Source organism: Aythya ferina (genome assembly GCF_964211825.1).
Source record: "Aythya ferina genome assembly, chromosome: 1".
Taxonomy (NCBI): Eukaryota; Metazoa; Chordata; class Aves; order Anseriformes; family Anatidae; genus Aythya; species Aythya ferina.
The window spans coordinates 170,067,154-170,094,416 of NC_140296.1; the positions used below are offsets into that span (position 1 = coordinate 170,067,154).

At 38.5% G+C, this 27,263-nt stretch overlaps 1 protein-coding gene across 1 annotated transcript; it reads right to left on the bottom strand.

Annotated features, from left to right (window-relative positions):
• CAND1 (cullin associated and neddylation dissociated 1) lies at positions 1-27,263 on the bottom strand. The gene is made up of 15 exons (XM_084492301.1): positions 27,107-27,263; positions 23,220-23,363; positions 11,856-12,010; positions 10,235-10,358; positions 9,548-9,804; positions 9,362-9,467; positions 8,773-8,918; positions 7,405-7,697; positions 6,558-6,699; positions 4,434-5,927; positions 3,607-3,702; positions 2,163-2,332; positions 1,901-2,065; positions 1,567-1,674; positions 1-554 (listed from the first exon to the last, which is right to left on the bottom strand). Exons 1-15 carry the CDS (start codon positions 27,172-27,174, stop codon positions 330-332), a joined length of 3,693 nt encoding a protein of 1,230 aa, XP_084348427.1. The 5' UTR covers positions 27,175-27,263; the 3' UTR covers positions 1-329.

Genomic DNA, 27,263 nt, shown 5'->3' on the forward strand with positions numbered 1-27,263 from the left:
TCATGGTCACAAAATTTTAACATTTTAATCCTAAATGTTACAGGGCAAATGGATGTTGGAACCTATTTCCATACACCATGCGTCAACTTTTAATTCCCAAATGTGGCCAAATCCACTAAAACAAGAGTGGTTAACAAACTCTGGATTATGGAAATACATTTCTGGAATAAATGCTAGAAAAGCAACAATGGGAAAAGCCAACTGTCTCCATAAAGGTAAATAAAGTGGAACAATGTGTAGATTAGATACTTTTTCTGCTTCTTACTCATAACCTGTCAATTCAGTGCATCTTATGGTTCAACATAATGGTCCCAATTTTGGGCAAACATCTAACTAGTGTCCATTGATTCCAAGTTAGTGGATGATGAATCTTTTTGGATACTTTCAAAGATGGCTGCCAGCTCAGGGTTAGAGCTTATCTGTGACTGAAATTCACTCATTAATGGACTCTTCTCTGCTTCTGGAATGGTTAGAAGCGCTGCTACTGCCCTCATAGCTGATCGTTTCAGTTCATCTTGCTTTTCAAACTCCTGTTTCACTGAATTTGCCTTGACCTACAGGAAAAAAAAAAAAAAAAGAAGCTGTTTGAAGATTTAGCTCAACTTTCCCTCTACACCCACCTTAACACAGACAGCTTATGAAGATCTACTTCCTTCCATAGCTTTGGACAACTTTCACAATAGTTTTAAAGGTCTTAAAATGTGTACTTTTTAGCAGACTTTTTACCAGCAGTTTAAAAACAGACTGAAACTTGAACACTGAAAGTAAGCAGAAAAAAAAGCTGTGAGTTACCAAGACAATTATCAAATTAAAACAATTCTAGCAGCCAACCTCTAAGCTATGGTCAGGAAACAACACTGAAATGGTATTAACACTTCCAGCCTCCAGAGAACAGAATTTTTTGAAAAGAGTTAACCTTTATTAAAAAATTGATTAGTCTTGTTTGATTTCAGTGATAAAAACAAACTATTGTTAAAAGCAGTCAAATTTCTTGACTCAAAAAATAACAGATTACAGTATTGAAGAAAAGTAAATTAAGCATTAAATCACTATCAGAGTATGTAGGTGGATCAAGACAACAGTAGGTATAGGAGGAGACCAACTGTGCCAAGAACCAAGAGTCTCATAACATAAATGACAAAAGGAGAAAAAAACAGCACCCCTTTACACAGCCTCCATCCTTCAGCACACGATTTTTGACTGCAATAACAATTATCAGAAGTCAGAAAACCCCTCAATACTTTCACAATTTATAATGAAATGAGACAAGTTGTCCATGTGGCAGCTAGATTTTTAAGGCATAAAAGGAACGTCAAAGAAGTAGAGGATTTTAAAAAGAAGCTTAACGAGTTTACTCTTCAATTTGTAATTTAAGGAAAGGTAACACACATAAGGGCTCATATTATTTGTATTATTTTACCTATTGCAAATTATGAACTGCAATTCAAGAAATGCTGCAGCAATACACCTAGTTCTCAGAATTGTTCTTCATACACAAATTTGTTTATACTCCTGTAAGATAATACTAAGTAATTAACAAGCAAAAGTTAAAATTTAAAACAATACCTTAGTTGTACATGTAGCACGCAAAGGTTCAACAAGCCTATCCAATCTCTGCAGTACTGCACTTGGACAAAGAGTAGACAGTCTCACCAACATTAAGAAGGTTAGCATCTAGTTTGAGAGAAAAACAATCCCAAAAATCAGTTATGCTCAGCATGTGAAGAGAAATTCCTAGAATGCTGTGTAACCTTTAACAGCAACACTTTAAAAATTTAGCTATTTAAAACTTCTTTAAACATATGAAGTAGTATTTTTACCATTTCAGTCTATACACTATTTAAAATATTTTTACTGAGTCACTGTGTGTACACACACAAAAAAAAAAAAGACAGCTAACCTTAATATCATAGTGGTCCTTCAAGCCATCTTCAACATGGTTCAGGAATTCAAATATATCTAGTCTATCCAAACAGCTATCCAGAAGAGTATACATGCACTCAAAAGCAGCTTTCCTTATGTCCAACCCATCATCAACTGTATGCTTAAATGGTCCCATTTCCACCTGTTGGCAAATTCAAAATTAAAGTTAAGAAGTAATGTATTTAGAATAACCAAGTCTACTTATGTCAATTTAGCCCTTTTTTTCTTAGTTAACATACCTCTCTGATCAGTTCCTTTCTGACTTTCGTTTCATTGTACAGATGAGGAAGCACAGTATCTAAGAGGTCCCTTATTAATGATGGTTTATTGTGTGCAGCTGAGTTAAACGTCACTAGGGCTACTCTCCTGACGTTGAGATCTGGGTCTTCCAACGTTTTCAGAAAATCACCTGCAATTGTGCACAGCAACAAATCAACACATTGCTAAGCCACCAGAAGACAAGCCTATTCAGTACATATAGATGTAACAACACATTTCTCAGCCCACCCCACTCTCAGTGCATTTTCAGACTGGACATTTTGGAGTTCTATAGCACTGCCCTGGTAAAATAAATGCCTGCAAGAATATATCGTATTTTCATCCCCAACATTTAAAAGAGCTGAAAATTTTAAAAGGAGGAAAACAGCAGACTGTCAACAAGTGAATTCCATAATCACAATAAAAAAGGGGTAAGAAAACTAAAAATTATTTTTAAACAAAACTAAACAAAATTTTTGCAGTACTACATACAAATAGTTTTTGACTGTGTGAGTATTCAATACTGTATGAGTATTCAATACTTAGTAAATACTTCCAGAAACCAAAGGGGCATGGCAGCTTCAGCGGAAGAGGAACAGCAGGAGGAAAAACCCACAAGCATAATCAACCAACTTTATATACTATTAAAAACTATTTAAGGTTAGTGATGGAAGTAACATACAGCAGCTGACAACACCTTCACCATAAATAAAAAAGTTGCTCTCTACCAAACTGTTTTTAGAGATGAATCTTCGCCTCCCCATTATAATCAGTAGTATACACAGCTTTGTACAGATTTTACAGTGTAATCATATCCACTACAAAACTAACATTCACCATAGCATATTAAACAAATCTACAGGACTATCATACAAATGAGCATTGCAAAGCTCCCTCATAATCAAAACTCTGGTTACTCAATCCCTGTAATAACTACACATGCTCCCAATAACTTTCAGACCACACAGCACTACAGAATCACAAGGATCTACATTTACAAGTCACCCAGCATTCACGTATATACATATTTTAAGTGACAATGTCAAACGTTTCCACAACTACCCTTCTGGTTAAAGACAGTACCTTACTACAACAAACTGCTATAATTCAGCAAGAGCATGGGAAAGGAAATCAGCTTTTAGGCACCATCCTAAATACCCTAACTCTTTGTGTTCTTTGCCCATCGCAGCTTCAATACATACCACTTTTATCACATATTTTTTACTACTCAGAATTCAAACATGCTAGAATTAATACAAACATCTGCCTATTAAGGAAGCACCTGATAACTGTTGCAACAGCTAACATTAGCAGCTATTTCTGGTACCTACACAATGTTTTTTTCTGAAAGCACAAAGAAAACATTTTAAATGCAATTTAATCACTGGAAAACTTAGAGGTTGTCACTAAAAGCAAATAACTTACCTATGCAGTTCTTCAAGAGTGGGTCTATGGGTTGTGGATGATCAGAAATAGTGAACTTAACAGCAGTAACCACTGAACTTCGTGCATATGAGGATCCTAATATGAAATAAAATCATGAGTACGTAACAATAAAACAGCACAACTAAACCTTTTAATACTCCTAAGAAAGCTGAAAAATAAATGTTACTTATTACTTGCAGTGCAATGTTACTTCCACAGATGCACTGGTGTTGCATTTTAAACAGGGGGCAACAACATAATATTTGTAATACACATCTTCTGTCACAGAAAACTCAAGTAATGAGCATATTAGACTTTTTTAATTCATCTCACACAAGCCTACAAGCAACTTTCCTTTTTGCTTTCTTCATGATGCACTTTACATCATTACAGTTCTTGATGTGAAACTGATTCATGAATTATACACAATGATTCCTCTTAATACTTACAAATTTTAGAATTCTCGTCCAAAATTAGGGATACTGTAATTTACTTAAAATGTCAATGCATTATAATTAGTCTATCAAACACTGCTGTCCCTTTGTTGCCCATGCTCTTCCACTTAAGTTTATAGCTTTGTTGAATGTAACATAATTAAAATACCATACTCATACCAAAAGAAAGATTATAAAGTAATTCCTGTTATGTATGACTAACTTCCTAGAGCAAAATGGATCTAAGCTCCATGTTCTTGGTGCAGAAGCAGGGAGGGAGAGTAAAAGAGGAGTATCACAGAACTTGCAAATCACTTGCAAAAACAAAACGATTTATTAACAGATAGAATAAGGCCATTTGCTACAACATATACATGAGTTATTACTACTCACCTGATGCCAAGTATCCCTTGAGTCGTGGAAGCAGAGTCTCTGGGTCTATCAAAGTAAGCTTGCCCAAGCATTCAGCAACAACATTCCTTGTACCCTCTTCTGCACATTCGCAGTGTTTCAGAAGTAAGGCCCAGATGTTCTCAACATATGGCTTGAGACCAACCACTGATGCAGAGCTAATTATTTCTTTCAAGGAATGAAGAAGAAGGTATTGCCTCTTAGGTTGGCTGGTTATTTCTTGTAAGACAAATGGCAGATACTCAGGAAGATTGCCAACACTAATACTGCCTAATGCATAAGATGCTGCTGATTTGACTTCTTCGCTAGGAGAAGAGAATGCTTCTAATATTACAGACTTCAGCTCAATTTGTCCACTTAAGTCAATGTGATGCCCAACTTCCCCAAGAGAAAGCAAAGCCAAAAGCCGAATGGAATCCGTGGACCTTGAGTTCTTGACATCTTGAATGAACTGACCTACAACAGCTGGTCCTTCCTTGGGGCAGGCTCGAGTAAGGGCAGCCACACATTTGGCAATGGAATAGTAAGACTGCTTGTGAGTAAGTGCTGTGCTCTGAGAGTACACTGGACCCGTTAACATGCGCAGTAAATCCATATAGCCTAAATTATTTGTACCAGTCACAACTAAAGCTTGGAAAAATTCTAGCATGGCACTAAGTGCTCCACCCTGGAGTAGAGGCGATCTCACCAGCCCAATAAGTTCGTTGAGAATGGACCCACTAATCTTTGACAAGGAGGAAGGATATACTTTAGCCAGTGTTGTCAGAAAACTGATGGCCATCTGCGACACATGCATATCACTTTCACTAATAAGAGGTGGAAGCTCGTCCAGGACAGCGTCAATCATGGCAGCTGTCAAGCTGTCACTGTAATTCTTAATTAAGATATCTAGAGCAGAAAGAGTACCCAGTTTCAAAGCTCGTTGGTTCTTTCTCAAAAAAGAAGCAAGAATAGGAACTCCTTCCCCAAGGATTGGTCTCAAATCTATCTTCAAAGGAGAACCAGCAATCAGTGTCATGGCCTTCACGGTAGTTAACCGAGTGATCTCATTCTTCAGTCTCTCTAGGAAGATCTGAAGTGTACTAGGCAGGTCTGTACCCAAGCTGTCACCAAGGCTACAAATTATTTGACCCATGCAAGATATTGCCCTTTCTTTCACTTCCTGATCAATGTCAGCAGCCTTTAATCTCTTGATTGTACAAGTAAAGAGATCTTTGATGTAAGGAGTAGCATCAAAGGAAGAAGGCTGGTCTAAAGGACGAATGACCTTCACAAGCTGTTGGGTAACCAGAAGTGCCTCTGATGTTATCTTGTAAAACGGGTCTCCAACACAAGCTACAACTGGAGGTACCAGTGCTTGAACGTGAGGATGAAAGACTTGGGGAGAATGATTGCAGAGGATCACATACAAACAGGACAGAGCATCTATCTTCAGATTAGAAGAACTTGATTTGTCATTCAGTGAAAAAATTATTCCTGGAAGAAAGAAAAATGTATTTTTAGGTTAGGGTATTTATATTCTGTTAGAACACTTCAAAATTTCTGAACAAAGATAGCTGTAACTGTGTCAGGTTGGGTGCAGGAAAACATTTCTTGAATGCTTCTAAGCCCCTTTCACCACTTTATTCAAACAATTACTTTTCAGACTTTCTCTGCACAGAAGACCTGGGCCATTTGATGGTTTGTGATGTCTTTTCTTAATTATAAAGGTAACCTGTACCCTTAACTTTTCCAAATTTACTTTTCCTTTTTACTTCAAAAGTCAGCATTTTAGGCTCCAAAAGCTAAAATATGGGCAATATTTTTGATGTAAGAGGGCAGCGTTTGATCTTGCAACGAGAGGCAAATCAACTTTTCATCAAAATATAGAAGAAAAATGTCAAGCTTACAGCCAACGCTTGTTTTCAAGATTAATGGATATGTATCACTAAAATATTTATATGGTTTCACACAGTATTCACACAGTAGCTGATTATGTTGCCAATTTCTTCAAATAGAAACAACACTTCAAAGCTTTTGTAAAAAGCACATTGAAGATTTTTGTATTTAGAAACTTCATAACCAAGTTGCCAGTAAATCTTTAGGTTAATAGTATGTTTTTCATACCTGGTACAAGTACAGGAACATGTTGTGTTAGGGCTCCAGGTAATACATTTACTAGCTCAGTCAGCATGTTGAAGCAACACTGACGGGTCTTCACACTTTTCTCCTTCATTTGTTTGTGCAAGGCTTTAACAATGTTGGGAACCTGTAACCATCACACATCTGTTAATCGATTCAGTAGCTGACATTTCTTTCACCTTTGATCACTGGGGGATATAGAAGGCTAGGACACATCTTTCTCTATTTCTGATTTCTCCACAGAATCGGAGTTGTTATATAAACAGTAGGAAATGAAGATTCTAAAATAATTGGTAACCAGCAATTGGTAAACAGCAATTTAACTTCAAAAGGTGAGATGAAACACATAAAAATTAGGTTTGCACTAATAAGACTATATAGAGCAACAACTGAAAATTTAGTCAAATTCTAGTCAAAACTTAGAAAAAGGAAAATGCCATTTGACGACACTACCCTTTTTATTCTGCAAATAAAACGTTGTAGCAAACGTTGTTTATCTTTATCGGTAGACTTTTTGCCTACGTTCTAGAGCACACAAAAGAACTACTTTGCTTTGGTAAGATGGCAGAACTACATAGGTCATACGACTTTTACAGGTGAGAGTAAAGAACAAGTCAGCTAAACACATTTGCATGAGCTAGTAATTTTTGTTTCCAAGACTGCTGTACTGTTCTAGGCCAGTTCCCGGGCTTACTCTCTCTGTTAGTACTACAGTAATAATTTGTAATCTTCAAATGACAAAAGTATGGCACAGCATATTTCAGGAGCTATCCATATGAACAGGACAACTTCAATGTGTCTTCAACAAGATAACAAAAATTTTATGACCAACCTGACTCTGAAGCATTGTCAAAGGTGTTTCTCCCTGCTCCATTGCATCAGGATCACAAAGCCAACTTTGCACAGGTCGAGTTTGTTTTAAAAGAGAAAGATATGCATGAAAGACATCTGCTTTAACATTCTCTTCACGCTCTTTGAATCTGGCTATTAAAGCAGGAGATACAGTTTTGTAGAATTCTGGAAGCATTTCGTGTCGTGTGCTAACAACAGCATCCAGACATTTAGCAGCTGCACGCCTCACTTTCCAGCTCATGTCATCATCATCACTATATTCATCATCGCTCCCTTAGGAAAAAAAAATGCATATGTTCAAATCTAGACAATCACAGCATCAAGTTTTATTTTAAACAACCAATAAAAACACTCTTTGTTTCTTTGTGTGAGGCACTTCAAAGTAACAGGTGGAAAAGTACGTTACAAACCATACATAAAAGGCTTCTGAACTGCCCAAATCTTAAGACTGATTATTTTCTCTACCATTTTCTCACACTAGTCTTACACATGTATTTATTTAAGCTGGGAACTGGACAAGGTGGTTCCCATCGCATTTACAGCCTGACTACTGATTTAAAGCATGTTCTTCTTTTTCCATGACATAATCAACAATGCAACAGCTACTAACTGATCAAGATTCAACAAATTATTCTATTCAGTTCTTTCTAGGAATACATCAAACCAAATCATACCCAAAATGACCACAGAAAACATACAATAAGCAATACAAATTGACTAAGGCAACAACTACGCAGCTCATTCAATCTTAAAGTAATAATAATGTTATGCTCTGGGTTCAGATTATTTGTATCCAAGTTTTCATAAGCCTTATACACCGCAAAGAATTTAGCCACAATATTAACAATAAATACCTTCTATTTTTCAGTCAAAATCATTTATCCTAACAGAAAAACACTGAGTATCTTTCAATTTTCAATGTATTAGATTGTATGCATTAAGTAATGATATTTTATATATTGGAAGTATTAAGAAGTCTTTCCCATGACAAATATGTATTTTCAATTCATTAACCAACACATTTCTTTCTTCAATTCAATCATCCATTTTAGATGCTGCTAGCTTTTACCATCTCATTTTTCCATCTTTCAAAGTATTTTAAAGTATTTCTCTTGTACTTTACATTCACCACTGGAAGTATTTATCTCCAGCAGTAACATCCAGTACTTTTATTGTATATTTATTTTTAAATGAGTTCATATGCTGTTTTTAAACACATCTTAAAAAATGAATTCAGAAATATACAAGCCATTCAAATACTTGTACTTATTAGCAATACCACCCATTTTCTCAGACCACTGCAAGTTCACAGGCTCTTTCTCTCCCCCTCACCAAAAACCAAACATACCTTGATCATCATCATCACCACCATCAGCATCCATAGCATTTTCATCTTCGTCTTCATCATCATAATTGTAATTTGGATCATAGGTAAGGTATTTAAGACAAATGTTTATAATAGTAGATACATGAGGATAAACTTCTTTAGGACATCTGCATAGTACAGAAATAAAAGTAAAGTGAAATTACCTACAAGAATTTAAACATTTCTACCTAGAAGATGAAATTATCACATCTTACACTCTGAAGATGTTATAGCCAAGGCAAGTGTCATTGAATGCATCCATCTGAATCTGTACTTCAGAAAGGACCCAAACTATTAGACTGGAAGATTGCACAAGACCAAGACATGCCTTTGGATATCAAGTTTTTGTTTTTATCCCTCATTAGCAGTGGACAGCCTGGCACAGTAGACAGTTTATGAAGTGCAGACATATGTGTTAAGCATACTGCTTAACATTTAAGACAGTTATAGGAACAGTTCCAGATCAAAGCTTGCAAAAATACATTGTACCAAGGAGACTACCAGTTGACACTTACAAAAAAAAAGTACACAACACATAGGTACATCACACAGGTACCTGAGAATTACTTACCTCCTAACAAAGGATTCAAAGGCTTGAATGCAATACTCTCGTAGTTCATCGTCATCTACATTACAAAACTTTACAACCAAAGGAATTATTTTCTCAAGATATTCACCTGATAAAAGAATATTAGCAAAGTCATTATTCTCATTTAAAGCACTTTTTAGTTACAGATAATTTATGTAATTTTCTTACCTATTCTATGACCTGCTTGCCTACTGATAGCAGCAATACACTGTATATAGGTCCTAGTTGTTGACATGGAATCATTTTTAGACAGCTCTGTCAACAGATGTTCAATGAGGTCAACAAAAACCATATTGCCACAACTCATAACCAGGTGACCAAGAGCAATGATGGTTCTTTTCCTCACAGCAAGTCTGGGGCTAGTCAGCTGGGGGAGCAGACAGGTCAGAATTGAAGGATGGAAGTTAACAAGCAGTCCTCCTTGCCTTAAAACAGACAAAACACAAACTCAAACCAATTGAATCTAGGTAACTTTGTTCATATACTCTACCAGAATTATTTTAAATATTTTCAAAACATCACAGAGATTACAATTAAGTTTTTAAACATTCCAAATGCTTAAACACAACAAAGGAGTTTAAAATATACCTTCAAAGCAACAAGCATTGAAAATTAGCTTAAAGCTACAGTTCTGAGAAGATGAAGCAATCATCAGTTTATCAACCAACTTATTTTCAATACATTCACTTTTTTTTTTTGAAAATGAGGCTTCATCTGAACTTAGTATCTTGCCATTTTTTTTTTTTTTTACTTAACTTAAAATAATTTATATGTAATATTTGAAAGATTAAAAAGTTCAAGCTTTAAGGAGTGTTTTATCAGCATTCACCAGCATTTCGGAAGAGGGATGTTTACCTGCTCAGCATATCCGCCATGATATCCAGCGCCTCCAGTTGAACAGACACATCTTCCTGCTTGGCTATAGCACTAGTGAGACGCCCTGTGATCTTTTTGCAAACATTAGCCGCTAATGCAGAACCTGAAAGTACAACAAAACCTCAGCGTTTTCGTAATGAGAAAAATACAGGTTTTAAACACCAGATATCCTTTGTCACTACGAGAAGCTGAACATAATACGAAGAAGCTTTCACACCCAACAAAACAAGCTTGAACAGCCAGTTGCTTTGCTAATGTAAAGTATTATGCTCTGCATTAGAACTGGAAGACTACACAGAAACATACTGAGTAGGATAGCTTTAGATTCCGAAGGTGAGCACAACAGAAAGGACACTGCTTTTGGCAGGGCAAGCAAAGGAAAGTGAAGACCAAAACCAGTCCAGAGCAATAAGTAAAAGGAATATAGGTAGAAATAAAGGAGTAACTAAAAGGTAAGGGGAAGCACAGAAGTAGATAAAGCTACCTCTAAAGAACAGCTGTAAAATGAAACAGGATTGTAGAATGATTTTGCATAAGAAGGTATTTAAATCTACTTGAAATACTGCTGCAACATTTGAAAAAAAAGGACAAAATATATACCCAATGTATTTTAAAATTCAAGTTAAAATTTCTTCACTGTATCTACGTAGGTTCCCTCCACCATACACACAACTCCCAGCATTGTTTAGTGTAATGTTGTGAAGCAGTTCATGTTTCCCAATGGCTAGCACTCATCTTCATTTGCATTAAGTTTTCTGTTGTTTGTTTGTTTGTTTTAACCCTAAATGTGTAATTAATATCATTCCAACCTGTATTAAATATAGCTTGTTTTTTTTTATACTGAAAGATTTTGCTGTCTTTGAGCCTTATATGCAGCTGAAAATCTGCTTTTGTTTTATGTGGGCATATAAAAGAATAATAAAAGCTTCAAGTGATTTATTTATTTATAAGTTTTTGCATCTCACCACTACCTGATAAATTCATAATTTCCTTGTGGACTTCCAATAGAGGATGTCAAAATCAGAGGGTTTGGTGTTTTGTTTTTTAATTTAAGAAACCTCAGCTTCTAAAAACTGCATGTCCAAAACCTTTCTAATCACTTTTCTATTCTCATTCATACGGTAACCTACAGTATTAGAAAACCACTTGAATAAAAATGTAACACCACAATGATGAGCTATTCATCATTAACATCAGCTTTGGAGTAAAGACTGCACTCATTTAAAACTGCAGGTAAGCACTGCATTAATTTAGCAGGCAATTGTTAGAAACATTGGGTACATTCCAAAACACTTACCTAAACTGAGACAAGAAATCAGATCACTGAAGAAAAATGAGTTACAATCAATTTAAAAGTATACTATCAACCAAAAAGCAAGATGAGATTTATCTGTGACTAGAGTCTAGAAACATTCCACCACACAATTATTGAGATAGGAGCTTTTACACTCGATTTGTTATACCAATGATCATATACTGCAAGTTAATTCTCCCTATCCATACAATTCTTCAGTAAAAAAAAAAGTTTTTTAAAGCAGCAAAATCTGTGAGTACAGTCACAGAAGAAACAGAAGAATATCTTGAATAGCAAGCTCCTTACCGCTGGAAGCTGGGGGGAGTTCTCCAATCACAGTTTTAAGGCCAATGCTTGAAATGTCACGTAATTGTTCTTTATCTGAAAGCATGTTTGTACAGAGTGTATCTACAATGGTCTCCACTTGATACTCCTTTACTTTACTCACCAAAGGGCCAAGGCTGTATAAACAAAAGAAAGGTATTAGGCTTGTAACCTTAAATAAAACCCTCAATCCTTCATTTTATTTCACTATTTTATTTGAAGTCACAAACTTTTAGATTGGTTTTGGTAGCAATACAAAGCAGAATTTTTAAATCCCAAAACCTTCAACTGGTTAGGCTGATAAACTCACCTTAGATCTAGTAACAAACTACTGATTTAGTTCATCTGTTTTTTTAATCCATTGATGGAAACAGTTTCTGTGTAACTGTTCTGCTTCACAGTCTCAAAGTCTGAGTCCCTCTTAACTTCATCATACATAATGCCCAGATTTATAACTAAGTTACCTAGCCAGAGACACCAGTTCATGCGTTTGACCATCAGTGTCCATCCACACAGTTTGGACAAGTAAGCAAACTTCTCGATTACTGCTTCTTTATTCTAGACAACACCTGGGTTCAGTCTGACAGACCCATTCTGTCTCAGAGTGCCTTAACTGAATGCAAACAGTGAAATAAAAATCAATGACTTGGTCTTCATTTACAGACTCCAAGCACCCCCTTTATACACTGCACTTGGAGGAACGATAAAAAACATCACCAAATTTGGGGGGTTTAGTTATTCTGTTTGAGAATCAGGACAATTTTATATCTCTAGTCAAATGTTCCCATTTGTTCAAAACACTGAAGCTGCAGGTCTCTGGTGAAGTCTAGTTCATCTGTCTCTCTATGGCCTCGGATGCTGCCATCCATCTGCTTTTCTTTGCTTTGTACTGGTATCAAAAGTATTCCCACGTTCTTGCTGTGTTAATGCATTTTCTCACTGTGTTTAATTACTATACGATACATGATCTGATTACATCTATTAGCCACTATGCAATAAAAGTAGTTATGAAAAAAGACATGATTTCAGTACTCAGCAGATCCCATAAATTAATCAAAACTAACATCAAGAACCACAATACAATTAGTTTTTCTCTAACACAGAAGTGGTAGTGTAAGCACTTGGCCACAATCACCAAAGTTAGATTAGCAAAACAAGGAACACTACGTTGTAAAAATAAGTTACTTTACAATTCCATTCACCTGTGAAAAGACTCCGTAAGAACAAGACTTCACTCTTTTTCCCTCTCCACTCCAGGTTTGCTTACCTAGTTTCTCCCTAAACTTTTAAAACACCTGCCTTCAAACCACCTCAGAAATGGAAAATCAGTTTTGAAAGACTTGACCAATTCTTTTAATTTAATTCCACTCCCCCAAACATGCTACATTAACAACAAACATGTCAAATTCTGCAGAATGAGTATTTTAAGCTGTGTGTTCCATTAAAAAACAGTAGTCAACTTGCACAAACAGTAACATCTCTGAAAGACACAGCTCCGTTGTTCTACGAGCTTCTGCACAATGATCTTGCCAGCTGTTCTCCCTCTGCAGGGAAATCTATCACATTACACCCAATCAAAGCACGCTTCCTAACGTAACATCAACACGAGGTGAGATGCAATAGGAAGCTCGAGTTAGTAAGTTTCTGCAGGCTTCAGTTTTGGACTGACCCTGACAAAAGCAAGGGTTGCAGACCAAGGAACTGCATACAAGCCACACAGGAGAACAAGCAATGGCTCGAGGCAAAAATGGAGACAGCAGTAGTGAGGACCATCTACAGAAAACATGGGAACCATGAACTAGAAGTGAAGCTCACCAGCAGAATTCACAGAAACATAGATGCATCTCGAGAAAAACACTACTTAGTTTTTCTTCCAGGTCAATTAAAGGGATAATGGATAGCACCCTGTCTTGGTCTGGAGCACAGACCTTCCCCAGGTTATGTTTTTATAGCTGATCCAGATGTCCCATCAAGAAAATCCTACAGCCTGATTCACAGCAGCATCTGAATGCTTTTCCACCTATGATACATGCTTCAGCTTGCATCACCATCAAATTCAACCTGAGCTACAATACGAAAGCACAGAAGGTTTTCAAGAGATTCTACATGCACCCTCAGTGTGAACTCTGATGAGTGAGATAACTTTTGATATGAAGGGCTCACCTCACCGGGTTATGATTTCAGGAAGTGGAAAGACTTAGACTTGAGCAAGGTTATTATTTTGGAAGCATTTTTTAGAAGCTTAAACTTTGTCGTGATGCCGTTTTTGTGTAAGTTAGCACCCAACTCGCAGTACATGATGTGGAAGGGTTTCATCAGGTCTGTGTGGTCTTCTGCTGAGACGCCAGAGCGATCAAGTGGCATCAAGAGCTGCAGCAGCCTCCTGCTGCAACCAACAGAGCCAGAAGCCAGGGATGTTTCTGCAGATCACAAGGGAGGATCCAAATCCTTTTTTTTTTTTTTTTTTTTTTTTTTAAATCTGCCCTTCAACACTGTACACAATGTACACAGACAACCACTCTACAAACCACAGATATAAAACTGAAGCATATGGAAATAAGTGTATGAACAAATGCAGGAAAAGGAGCATCTTTAAGCCAATTGCAAACCAATTCTATTAGGACTATGTTAAAATATGATGCCTCCATATAGCTTTTTCCCTGCACTGAACTTTAATACTGCATACATCTGCTTTTCATTAAGATTTATTCTAGCAAAGCTAAGAAGAGAATAAAATGATCTCTGCAGGCTTAGTAAACAGTAACTTTGGAGAGCTGAAACCAAACTGAAACCCTACAAGAAAAGATGAACAAACTTGTTATCAAAATAACATTAAGTGTAAGGAAGCGAAGTTTAAGTTTTCAAATCCATGCCACCAGTTACTACAAGTACATTGGATTTTTGAGGCTGCAATGATTTAGGGCCATATTATTACTGAAACATCTGAAGTATGCATAAGTTTTACAAATAATTGCACCATCTGCTTGTAAAACAGATTAACATAATTAACAACAGAACAACTTCCAACTAGAAGTATTTGTCTAATCTAAATACTTGTCAACTGTCAAGGCAGAACCCTGGAGAAAGACAGACAGTCTTCCCATGGTCAGAAAAAAAATAGTATTTAAAAAGTTGTAATGCATTAATTTATAATTCAGTTTTCACTGATCAGAAACAAATAGCAGCTATCAAGCTTTTAGAACAGCTCGGTCACAAGTGAGTTTGAAACAAGGGTAGATAACTTTCTTCTTCCCTAAACTACCCTTTCAAAGCATTTTACTGAAACAAAACAAAAAAACAAGCCCAAGACACTAGGGAAAAAGGTGGGATGAGAACTTCCAACTTCATAAATGTGATTAGCCAATGTAATAATGGAGTTGCCAGATGATGGTAGCGCAAAACCCCGAGTAACAAATAGCAGCATGCGGTGCTAGTAAATGAAGAAGCGCAATACATGATAGTCGAGTTGTACTAGATTACTGGAAGCAAGCAATCTAGATGCAAAGTATTTCCTTTCAGTGATTACAGCAGGGAAAAAATGCTTTGGCTTTATTTCCTAAGATTCTGAGAGTGATTCTGAATTAAAAGAGCAAGTTTCATATTAAAAAAAAAACAAAAAAAAAAAACACTGGCACTAAGTCAACCGTACAAAAGAAGAAATAAAAATCAACATGCAAGCAGAAATTCTGTCCAAGATATCTGGCAAGATACTCATCTGTCAATAAAGACTATTACTCTGAAAGCAGATAGTCCAAAATCTAAATCAAGATATGCCACTCAGGCAAAAGCTTACTTTAAGCCTAAATCATCTAATTCCCACATTACTGTATTATAAAAACCCACGAGTATTTTAAGACTGAAAAAACGCCGCTGAGTCTTCATAATCTAAAGGAAAAAGTCGCTGTATATGTATTGAGACAAGCACACAAGATGACAAGCGAAGCAGTCTGTCTTGTTTTACTGGAAATGGGTCTGGAGCTGAAGCCTAAGTCTCCAAGAACACAGCTGGATCCTGGGTTCACCACTAGCTAATAAAACTGTCAGGAAGGCAGCTGCCGGGGAACACACCAGTGACCCATCGCATTCAGAAGGAAAGGCTTGAGGCAACAGGATTCAGCATACAGGCACTCAAGTTAGTTTAGGAGCTCAGTGCTGTATTTGCCAAGGCAGAGCAAGACAACCCCACGCTTTTATTACCTTGCTGGTACTGCTGGGGAGACCAATTTCTGGATTGTTTTAGCAGTGGAGATCTGAGGACGCGTACCTCAATTCTGAAGAGCTGTCAACAGCAAAATGTTACCTGCTATTAATTTTACTTGTCAACCTATACATGCTTTGGATTTTCTCACTGAAATGCAACTTGGCACCTCAGACCTTAATGAATTAACTTCTGAATGTACAGTCAAACATAAATTTATTCATTTTGAAGTTGTGTATTTTACTGATTCCTCTTTCTGGATGCAGCTACTGTCCTTTCTACTTTACAAGGGGGGAGACAAGAACAGTCTAATAAAACAGTTTAGAAGCACCTACAGGGTAAATATAAACCCGTATGTTCCAATTTCCTCTGAAACTGTCTTCTATCCTGTCTCTGAGCATCAAGTTGTCCACTCCTGCCACAAAAGCTTCCAAACACGCTCCAAGTTCCCTACACCTTTCACACTTCTTACTGTCTATGTCCTCTCTGTCACTCCAAAGCCACCCTTTTTCACCATATAGCTCCCACCACAGGATGACTGTGGGCCTTCAAAATCATTGTCCACCTGATCTGGTCACCCGTTTTCTCCACTCTTAAAAAAAAAGACCACGTTCCAACAGCCCCATCTAAACACCAGACACAGATTTTGGAGGGAGCTAGATGGGAAGACTAGGCTTAAACTCTGAGGACTGCAAGCCAGTGACTCCAGCTGGACTAAAAGGCCCGAGATCTACAGCTTTCACTCTAAGATAGCTAGCAGACATGGCTCTACATGAGAGGGCAACAACATACGCCTTCCACCCCTAAAGCCTGCTCTACGTGCCCCCCATTACTGTTACCTTTCTTCCCCATGTCCACAAGTCACAGTAGCAAGAGCTAACTGTCATCAGAAATGCCCAACAGAAGCAAAGGCAGCAAGCAAGTGCAGACAAGAAAAGCACATGCAATAATTTATCTGTTACATAAAGCAAACTTTTGTATTCAAGCACTATGTGTAACTTACATTATGATAGTAACCACAGAGTAAGTTCCAACGTCTTGGCACCAGTGGTCTGTCACTATGTTAGGCAAACCTATGAGCTTCTCTTTCAGTGGCAATACTCATAACACCCTGCCCCCACGAAATCAAAACGTTAGCACTTGAGGCACAGCACCTACAGAAAAAGCCCTGGAACATGCTTTCATTCCCAAGAGAATCGTACCTACTCCTTTCCAGGCCTTCCTTCACAGAGTATAATCTGAATGGTTTCTCTCCCTGCCACCAACACCCTACTTGTGTCATAGAGCCTGCTCAAAATAACTGCAATTTGGGAATAAAAAAAAAAGCATAGACAAAGCATATCTACCAAAAACATGCACTGCAATATTACACTTTTTTTTTATTACAGCACAAATCTTCAAACAAATCTGACACTGAGGCCAACTCCCCAAATTAGGCCACATACATTATGATCGCCCCAATGCCGTAAACTGAGGAAGACTGTAAAATGCTCTGCAAAATAGAATGAATTGCAGAGATGCAGCTATCTTAAAAATAACAACATAAAAACAGCTTTGGTATAACATTTCTAGAAGGTTCCGCATGCAGGTAATTTCAAGAGAAGTGTTAATTGAGATACCGACTGATACAGGATGAAAGGCATAAAAAGAAGCCCTTTAAGTGCACAGAAACAAAGATGCAATGGAACGGTTTCTCACCTGCTTCAGCAGGCAGGCTTACTCCTGCAGAAATGAACAGCCCTAACAGAGCAGCTTTGGTTAAAAACAGCAAAACTCGAGCCCTAACCTGGCACTGTCCTTTAATTGAGGGCCAGGGGCAGTACCAACACCATTACATTCCAGCTAACCATCTCCACAGCTGCTACATCCCGGAGAGTAGGCATTTAGAAGACCATACCCACAACCTTAATCTGGTCATGCTATTGTTTCAATCATGATAAATGAATACTGCAGTCTTAGGGTAATTTTTAGACACTGCTATGAGCGAGGACAATTTCTCCCCCCCCAGTACAAAAGCCCTGGCAAGTTTGTAGATGAGCATCTGCCAACACACAAATTACCACCAAGAATTTTCTCTCAGACACAGATAGGCCAAGCCATCCCTGACTGCATCCCTGGAAGTCGAAACATTTTCTCCAGCTGCTCAAAAAGCTCTCAGATTTCTCCACAACCTAATTTCACTCTTCAACCAAGCCTTCCCATCACTAGCTCCTCTTCCAGAGCACACCGCTGGCAGTCAGTGGCTATGCACAGCACCACTGCACTGCTCTACTCTCACTGCATAACTGTTTTGCAAGCAGCACAAGCACAAAGCACGTAAACAGAAACAATCACAATTCCAAGGTATGGCAACCATCCACAGCAGTCTGGAGAGAGGAAATTCCCTGTGCGTTTCAGTCAAGACTACAGTCCAGAAAGGTGTGACCACAGAATCTGTGGGAACTATTTTGCATCCATAACGCTTCATACCCCAACAAAGTATCGTAAACAGAAGCACAAACAAGCAGATGTACAATTACAGAAACATTAATATAAAACCAAATAACAGCAATATCTCAAAACTACAGGTAGCCCTCAGAGTAGCTATCCCAAAAGACAGCAAGCTCGCTCTCTATTAATCAAAAGCGATCTGGTTGGTGAGATTCCAGGTGGCAATGTCAGCCTTCCTTTTGCTGATATGAAGATCGGGTCTCCTGCTTTAGCAGTTTGCAAAGATTTGCACAGCTCTATGAAAATACACCTCCCACATCCCAGGCATCTGCAGCTGACACCATCTTTTTACGCATCAATGACTGACAGACCGTATTTCCACCAAAAAAAAAAAAAAAAAAAAAAAAAGTTGCTCCAGAAGCGAGCTTACCAAAAGGAGAAAAACTACAACTTCTCTTTTTTTTTTTTTTTGAAGGTACGTTTTCATTATTAAGTCCTCTTTGATCTTTTCCTTTTCAATGAAAAATCACATTTTCCAATTATTTGCATCCAACTTTCCTTAAAGTCAACAGCTCCTTCAGCTGTCTATGGAAATAAACAGCAACTATAGCAGCATCTCCTTTAAGTTATATACATCTGAAAATAAAAGTGTTCGTAGCATGCCCTCCCTGCTAGGAAGAGGGATGTCATCTCACAACCAAATGTAGGCTGAAATTAGTATGGCTATCAAAGAAACACATTTACTTACAGGGAAGAGTTAAAATTCACAAATGGAAAATAAATGTATTTGATTCAAATCACCAATATAGCAGGATGTATAACAGTGTATTAGCACAGCATCCAAAACACTTTAAAGCTGCTAAACCAGCTCAGCCACACAACATATGTGCATCATCCTGCTCACATTAATGACTCACACTCGCAGCATCAGGCAGGGTTCCCTACGTTGAACTACTGCCCGGAGAAGTCAGGCTGATAAATGCAGATAAACTACAGGATGACAAGGGGAGGAATCACTGGAAGTAGTTACTTCAATCCCACTTTTCTATTTCATATTTTGAGATATATACATGTACGATGAATGATTATTTATTTTAAGTTTCAGGAAGCTTTTTAGCGTGAAACAATACAAATTTGTCAGCACAGGTTTTAACGGCAGAGTATCGCCCCATAAATAGCTACCAGACCGGGAAGCAGTTCATCCTTAAACTGCAGCACTGAACATAAGGAGTGATTAATGGCAGTTTGGGCCAGCAGAGCACTACCAGCAGCAAAACGCAAACAATCCAGCCCACACTCAGGCAAACCACACCGCTTGTCTAATCCAGATGCAGGTAACCTTGGATAGAGCTACAGGCAGTAAAACTCCCGCCACCATAAGGTGCTCAGGGTACCTTTCAGGGCACTACACAACTAGCCTTAAAGCATGAATGGTGTAAGAACATCCAGTAGTATTTTTTACATTGGCTGACTGTAAAACAGCCTTTGATCATCAGAACAAAGAAGTCCTTCAGAAAAAAAACACAACACACACTAAAATATTCTTAAGACAGACAAGGTGAAAAAACTGACCTAGTTTGCATCTACTGCCTGAAATAACAGAAGTTTGATGACTGCACTCCTTTCTTCTCTGTAGGGTCAAAGCTGGTTGATTTTTAATGCAAGAGTATTAAATCAGTTTATTTATTTTCATTTTGATTCAGAGATGAACACCACAACCATCTTGCAAGATAGTTACCCAAGTATCCATGAACTCTCAAGCTGTTCAGCAAAGACAAACATGTTTTATCCTATCCGAAAGCAGTATGATATAGCTGAAAGGTTCAAAAACAAAAACACCAGTGTGCTTTGAAGAGATAATGAGAAACAAGTTCATCAGCATTTTAACCAACAGAGCACTTCCTATCCAAATGTGAAAGAGATTAGTGGGTAAGGCAAAACTTACTTGTTACTACACTTGCATAAGAAAAAAACATTGCTTTATGACTGCTCTGAGTTACTTCAAATCTTCTCTGTTCAGTGGCATCAGTAACCAAACCTTGAAAGAACAATCCTCCTTGAAGAGATTCTTTCCTTTTTAAGGACTGATCAGTAACATTGCCATTCAGTGCTTCCATGGACCTAGCTGGAAGATTCCCCAACGAATTGCAGATCTTTCTTCCCCCCCCAAAAAAGCTGTCTCAAATACAAATTCAGCAGGACAGAGCTTTCTGTGTACCTTTAAGGCACTCCTATGAAAGGGAATCTATATTTGAATGGGTCATCAAGCATCAGCCTGATGAAAGTTCCTGCTGATAGTCTCTAAAGAGCACCAGAGCATTTAATTTAATAAGGTAATCTAAACACAGTTTATGCTTTCCTCAGCTGAAAGTGGCAGCAAACACATAACAGGAATACACAAATAAAGAACAGCAACACAAAATATTTTAAAACCAAGAAGTAGGGGAAAATACACTGGTAAAATCTAAATTAACAAATTAGGTTCCTACCTAGTGTTGTAGCAGATGGAAAATCTAGTTTAGATCACCTTAAACTGCCTTAAACTACAGCTCAGCAGTGCTTCAACCTCTCCTATCCTGTACTCCCAGTATTGTTTCTACCAACGCTCATCTGAATGTAGGAGGAGAGAGCTGAGCCAGAAGAAATCTAACTCCCCGAACCAGTCTACAACAAAACCAGATGCACTCAAGAAAATGGACACAGAGGGGGAGAACATCAGAATAGCAGCAGAATTAGCTTAGACTGGCTTAAAACTGTGACAGAACAATACTGTGAGTCTAAGTTACCTGAATAAAAAAGTGCCTTTTTACGGTGGTGTCATTGGCTCCTCACCCCATCTGCATCCCCTTCCCTCCCACCTCCCAAAAAAGTGTATCTGCAAGTGATCAGGATGCCAAAAAAAGTTGATACATTCAAGGTACAAATTCGAGATGAAAGCTCACAATTTCCTGCGAAGTTTTTCATCTTGTTTCTTGTCCCCTTACAAGAAACTTAATGCTGTTCTTTAATGCTGCTTGGATTTTTTCTAAAAGTATTCCAAACTTTAAATTGATTCTGTCATTTTAATTAAATCCAAGCATTTTTATCAGTGTGTCAAAGCAAACTTTAAAAATGGAAGAATGGTTAATAAGAAAAGCACAAGGCATGCCCACATGCACAGGCAGCTATCTATTTTCCTCATTCTCTTTCCTTTGAAGTCTTTAACGTTACCTGTACTTTAGGTCCAAAATCCTAACCTTGTCATTAAAGATTGTTACATATACACTGTGTGCATTAATCTGAATTTCAGGGTAACTTCAGGCTATGCATTGTAGATGAGTGCTGCATGTATGCTGCAACCATTTTTTTCCACAGAATGTTACTTTACAAAAAGCCAGCTCTAAGCCCGAGCCAAGTTTCATAATAATCTACTTAATACTTTTCATGCATGTGTCTCTTCTGACTGAGCACAGGCACCCTGTTTCCAAGCCAAAAAACTTAAGCTGTGCCACAAGGTACTTTGACGTTTTAGGGCTTCACATTCAAAAGCAACATGTTGGTTTGTGTTGTTTAGAAAACCTGGCAGGAGACATGTTTCAACAAAACTGCAACTCTTATAAGAGTAGTGAAAAAGTTGTGATAATTATATTATTTATACAGCTCACAGAACATTAAACTTTGGCTGGAAACTTGCTACTCTTGTATTAGATCCTCTGTGAAAGGTTTTAGTTATCACATAAAATATTTCAGAAGCCAAAGCAAGCGCCTCTTGTAAGTATATAAGCAGATTTATGTACGCACAGGCTTTAATTTTCTGCTTTGTTGATGTGATGGGTCAAATTGTAAAGAACAAGCTGAAACAAACTAACTGAGCTAGTCACAATGTGAAACTTCTTCAAAGCTGTCCCAAACTCTGCAGTGGTACATTTACTTCAACACATGCTTCACAGAACCTGAGACTCAAGTAGATCAGATGGGATATTTAAAAAAAGATCATGAACAAGAAATATTCTTATAGGAACACCAGGAGCTTCTTAACAGAGATGCCCTCCTTATAGAAGGCAAAAGGAGTCAGAAGAATTAAGTACAAAAAGTCATAATAAATGTAGCACCTCTTCAAAGAGGTGGAACACAGCCAGAAAAGCCACACCACAGGTAAAGTTAAATAAAGGGAGGAAGAAATGCCACTGAACCAACAGAAGCCTCTGAAAAGCAAGTAACTGCACCCTGACCCCATAAAACATCTGCGGTTCCTGTAAAGCACGTAAAACCATTCACACAATATTTCAAATGCTAGTGAAGAGGCAAGTTCTATATTTGATTAAAAGGTAAATACAGAGTCTTGGTTATGTTATTTCTGTTTGAGAAGGCAGATCATGGTACTGTAGTATTGGAGTAGTTTTCACAGTTAAATATCAATGTGGCAACTATCCAGGAACTATGATCTTGAAAATCTATTTAGCATTCAAGATTTATCACCAGAGAACAAGCACATCGTTCATACACCTTCAGCAATGACTGCACACCGTATTTGTCCCCTTAAACCCCAAATGTTAAATTGCAACGTTGACAAAAGATAGTTCTGTAAGAAGTTATGATTAATGCAGACAACCTGCAAAGGTTCCTATGTGGACAACAGATTCACGTTTATTTTGCATAGCAGTGTTCCTTTATTTTTTAAATTTTTATGTTTTTCAGTCAACAGATGATTTTTTACATCACAGAGAAAGAATACATACCATTTGACAGCTAAGTTCTGCACCTCACCATTTTTATCTTCCAGTAATTTCAAGATCATCTTCACCACCTTCCTTTCACTGTCATCATCCAGCTTAATAGAATCTTTCTGTAGTTCCGTCATCAAGTCATTAGTAGCCATAAACCTGACAAAAGAGAGTCAGATAATTATTGCTAAAAGGATATATATGGGTCATTCAGTGCTCTACAATTCAAGATTCTCAGTTTCTGCTATTTGTTACCAAATAAACCACACTTAACATTGGATTAGAGTTACCTGCTTTGTGATACAAACAGCATTTCTTCTACTTATAAAATAAATAAGGAGAAAATGTCATTTTAAGTTACAGTTTAACTTTTAGTCAGGTCATCATCTTTCCTTGGTGAGGAAAGCTCCAAATTTTACTCCCAATGTTTACGCTGCGCTCCAAATAATCTCCAGCAAGAAAACTGACGCTTTCCCAGATTGGAAGTAGTTCTCTCACTAGCTACACATTTTTTTTCTTAAGCAAGAAGAATAATACAGTTTTTCAAACATTCTCCCACAAAAATAATATGACAGACATCAACAGAGAAATAAAAGCGAAAGCTATGATTTATAAATTTTTCATTTTGTCTGTCCAGACTGGTTTGTTTATAGCCAGACAATGGCCAATGATGTTTATCCAGTCCTCAATCTAGGGCATGACATTAAAGTCTAAAATTAATTTTTGAGAGATCAGGAAAACAAAATCAGCTTTCCTATCAGTTCATTTAGTATTCAATACCACCGTCACACCAACCAATACAAGAACATACTGAGAAATGACTTTCCAAAAATACTTCTTTTATGCCTTTTGTTTCTTTTCCTTCTAAAGTCTGTTTCCCAATCTGTTTTCCTTTCCTAAGCGTCCTTTCTTCTCAAGAAAAGTAACAGAGATGCCTTACTCAATTACAAATCCCAGGGGCTCCAATGCCAATCCCAGCCCCCAGACAAAAATGGTCTGTTAATTACACAACTAGGGTTGACATTTGGGCTTCCGACACATCAGCCCCAAGCAGCCATCGCCTAAGCTCATCCTTGGAAGGTTATCTCCACCGCCTGACCTGCTCGATACTTCTTTATTGAGAATGAAAGCCAAGAGCACCTAATCTTAACGTGCATCACAAATGCCAGATGACTCCCCTCAAATAATGGACCCCGACTTATCCCGTCTTGTAACGCGGCCGTTCCAGTCTAACAGTCTCAAGGTGTTTCTAACTAAGATAAGTGAAGCCCTCGCTCATTCTTCATTCACTCCAAGAGCGCCGCCAAAGCAAGCCTGTAATCTGACAGGAACCAGATGTGTGCATAAACAGATGATGGATGTGAAAGGCACCAGCCTGTACGAAGAGCAAGAGAAAAAGCTACTTGAAAAGTAAAGGGAAGGGGCAGATCGGACGGGAATAAGGGCATCCACAAAGCCAAGCAGCACTAAAACGTTTAAAAGCCATCTCCATGACACTGCTGTATTTACCTCTTTTTCTTAAACCTTAACAGCCTCCCCTCACTTCCTTGGGCAATAAATCCCATTTCCTAGCCTTCTGAGTTCACATGCACTCATCACCTACTTGTGACAACTTCCTCAACTAAGCAGAGCTTGAACATCCTCAGCTCATCAGCACTTCTGCGCTTGGCTACAACTGAGGAGTCCTCCTGGCAGATTCCTACATTTAAAAAACAAAATACCCGAACCCCAGAGTGGCATGGGGAAGACTGGCAACGCTGAATTGAAGGAGCTGGTATTTAGCAACACAGTTTTGAATGGTGTAGCTGTGGCCTTTGACCAGCTTTACATGGTGCAAAGCAGCAGCGCATCGGTAGCTCCTCACCCCTTGTACTCAGAGCAGCCATCCTCTTCCTCCCACAGCCCCAAAGTAAACTGCCACCTTACATCACTGCCCACTTTGAACTGAATTTTCCACACAATAAATGCCACAAACAATTGCATCAGACAAGTTAGTTTATCCAAAAAAAAAAAAATGTGGATTAGAATTTACTGTAGAATAGCTACTTGAACTGTGGTTTGCAGTCAGCTCCCTGGTATCGACAACTACACCGAGCCCCTTCAAATACACACGGTCTAAGAATAAATCCACTTATAATTACTAGTACTAAGAACTATTTTATCCATTATGCAAATACATGATACATGCAGAGGTTTCATAAAACATAGCATTGCATAACAGCCAGTTTGTAGAGGTCCATCGTCACTCATTTTACCGTTTCTAATTCAGATTTTAATCTATGTTGTTATGATTTTTAAGTATTTCAGAATCCCAAGGTTGTTCAAAGCCCCTGGAATGGGTAATCTGCAGAGTACGCTCTCCTAAAGCAACTACAAAACAAGTTTAAACTACATGTAGCTTGGAAAACAACTTACTACAACCTCATCTGATAGGCATAGCCTCTCTTTTATGCAAAAAGTTTTAAAATCATTGGAAATCAATACTAAGAAGCAAATCCATCCCAATATTTTGTAAGACATCCTTCCCATAAGCACTAAATGCAAAGCTCACTTATTCACAGAAAAAAATTAGCATGATAAAACTAAAAAAAATATTCAGAAAACAGTTTGAATCTATTTTTAAGCGTAATTTAAATGACTCAGGCAATTCTGGTCTGCATCTTTTCAGACTAATCAGTTTTCGTTGTTTTTCTTTTTCTTCCCCAAAGTTTCTAGCCTAAACTCTCCTGGTAACATCATACTAGAGAACCTGAAAGAGATAGACAGAAAAAATATATACTTTTATCATGCCTGTGCCCTGTGCTTCAATGGTTTTGACAAAAGCCAACCCTATGGGTACTTAATCATGGCCTGTTTTCTTTTAGATTTTAATATATTAACAAGAGGCTGCTTTGGACGTAACTGTGTCCTTTAACTACAAACTAAGAACTGTAAAGGTGCAAAAATGGAAAAAACACTAAGTGTGTTCTACGACTTTTCCCTACCTGTATTGATCCACTCTCTGTAACAAATGAAAGCTTCATACATGAATTCCTGGGTACGCACAATGCAGACAAAGAAATTTAATTATCTTTAACCTAATGGTTTGTTAGAGCCACTGTGTAAGTGAAGGGTCTCTTTTTTTTAGTTGTTTAGTTGTTTTTAGTTGTGTGGCTTTTAGTTGCTCTGCTATTTCATTACCTGATACAACATCTTTTGCATTTTATCTCCTGTAACCAAACGGTTACTCCAATAAATAGTAACAGTCTGGTGACAGATCCTAAGCTCCAAAATACGTATCCCAGTCCCGCCTTCATAAAACTTAACTGGACTCCTTTCTGGACACACACAGTTTTAGAGGGGTCCTACAAGAAGGCTGGGGAGGGACTCTTTGTCAGGGGATAGAGGAATAGGACAAGGGGGAAGGGCTTTAAAGTAAAAAAGGTGGGTTTAGATTGGATATAAGGAAGAAATTCTTCACTGTGAGGGTGGTGAGGCCCTGGCTCAGAGCAGCTGTGGGTGCCCCATCCCTGGAGGTGCTCAAGGCCAGGCTGGATGGGGCTTTGGGCAACCTGGGCTGGGGGAGGTGTCCCTGCCATGGCAGGGGGCTGGAGCTGGGTGGGCTTTGAGGCCCCTTCCCACCCCAGGCTCTACACGGCGAGCCCAGCACCCCCCTGCCCACACCCCGCAGCACCCCGGAGCCGTGCGGGCGCGGGAAGCCGAGGCCCAGGGCCCCCCAGGCCCGCCCGTCCCGCACGGCGCCGAGCAGGCCCCGCTCCTGCGGGCTCCGCGGGCCTCGCACCCGCCGCAGGCTGCGGAGGCCGCGGCTCCGCTCCTCAGCGTGAGGGGAGGGAGAGGAGAGGGGAGGGGAGGGCAGGGGAGGCCCTGAGGCGAGGCGGGCCGGGCCCGGCGGCGGCTCCCACCTGAAGTCCTTGTCGCTGGACGTCATCTTCTCCAGCAGGTTGGAGATGTGGTACGAGGCGCTCGCCATGTTGACGGGCCCGGCCGGGAGCAGCGGCGGCGGCGGCGGCAGCAGCAGGAGGAGGAGGAGGAGGAGGGGGAGGAGGGGAAGGGGGAGGA

Coding starts and splice junctions, on each gene's coding strand:
- CAND1 (XM_084492301.1), bottom strand. CDS start 27,174: ATGGCGAGCGCCTCGTACCACATCTCCAACCTGCTGGAGAAGATGACG. Junction 10,359..11,855: donor ACTCCCCCCAGCTTCCAGCG/GTAAGGAGCTTG, acceptor TTGTACTTTCAG/GTTCTGCATTAGCGGCTAAT. Junction 6,700..7,404: donor TGACAATGCTTCAGAGTCAG/GTTGGTCATAAA, acceptor TGATGGTTACAG/GTTCCCAACATTGTTAAAGC.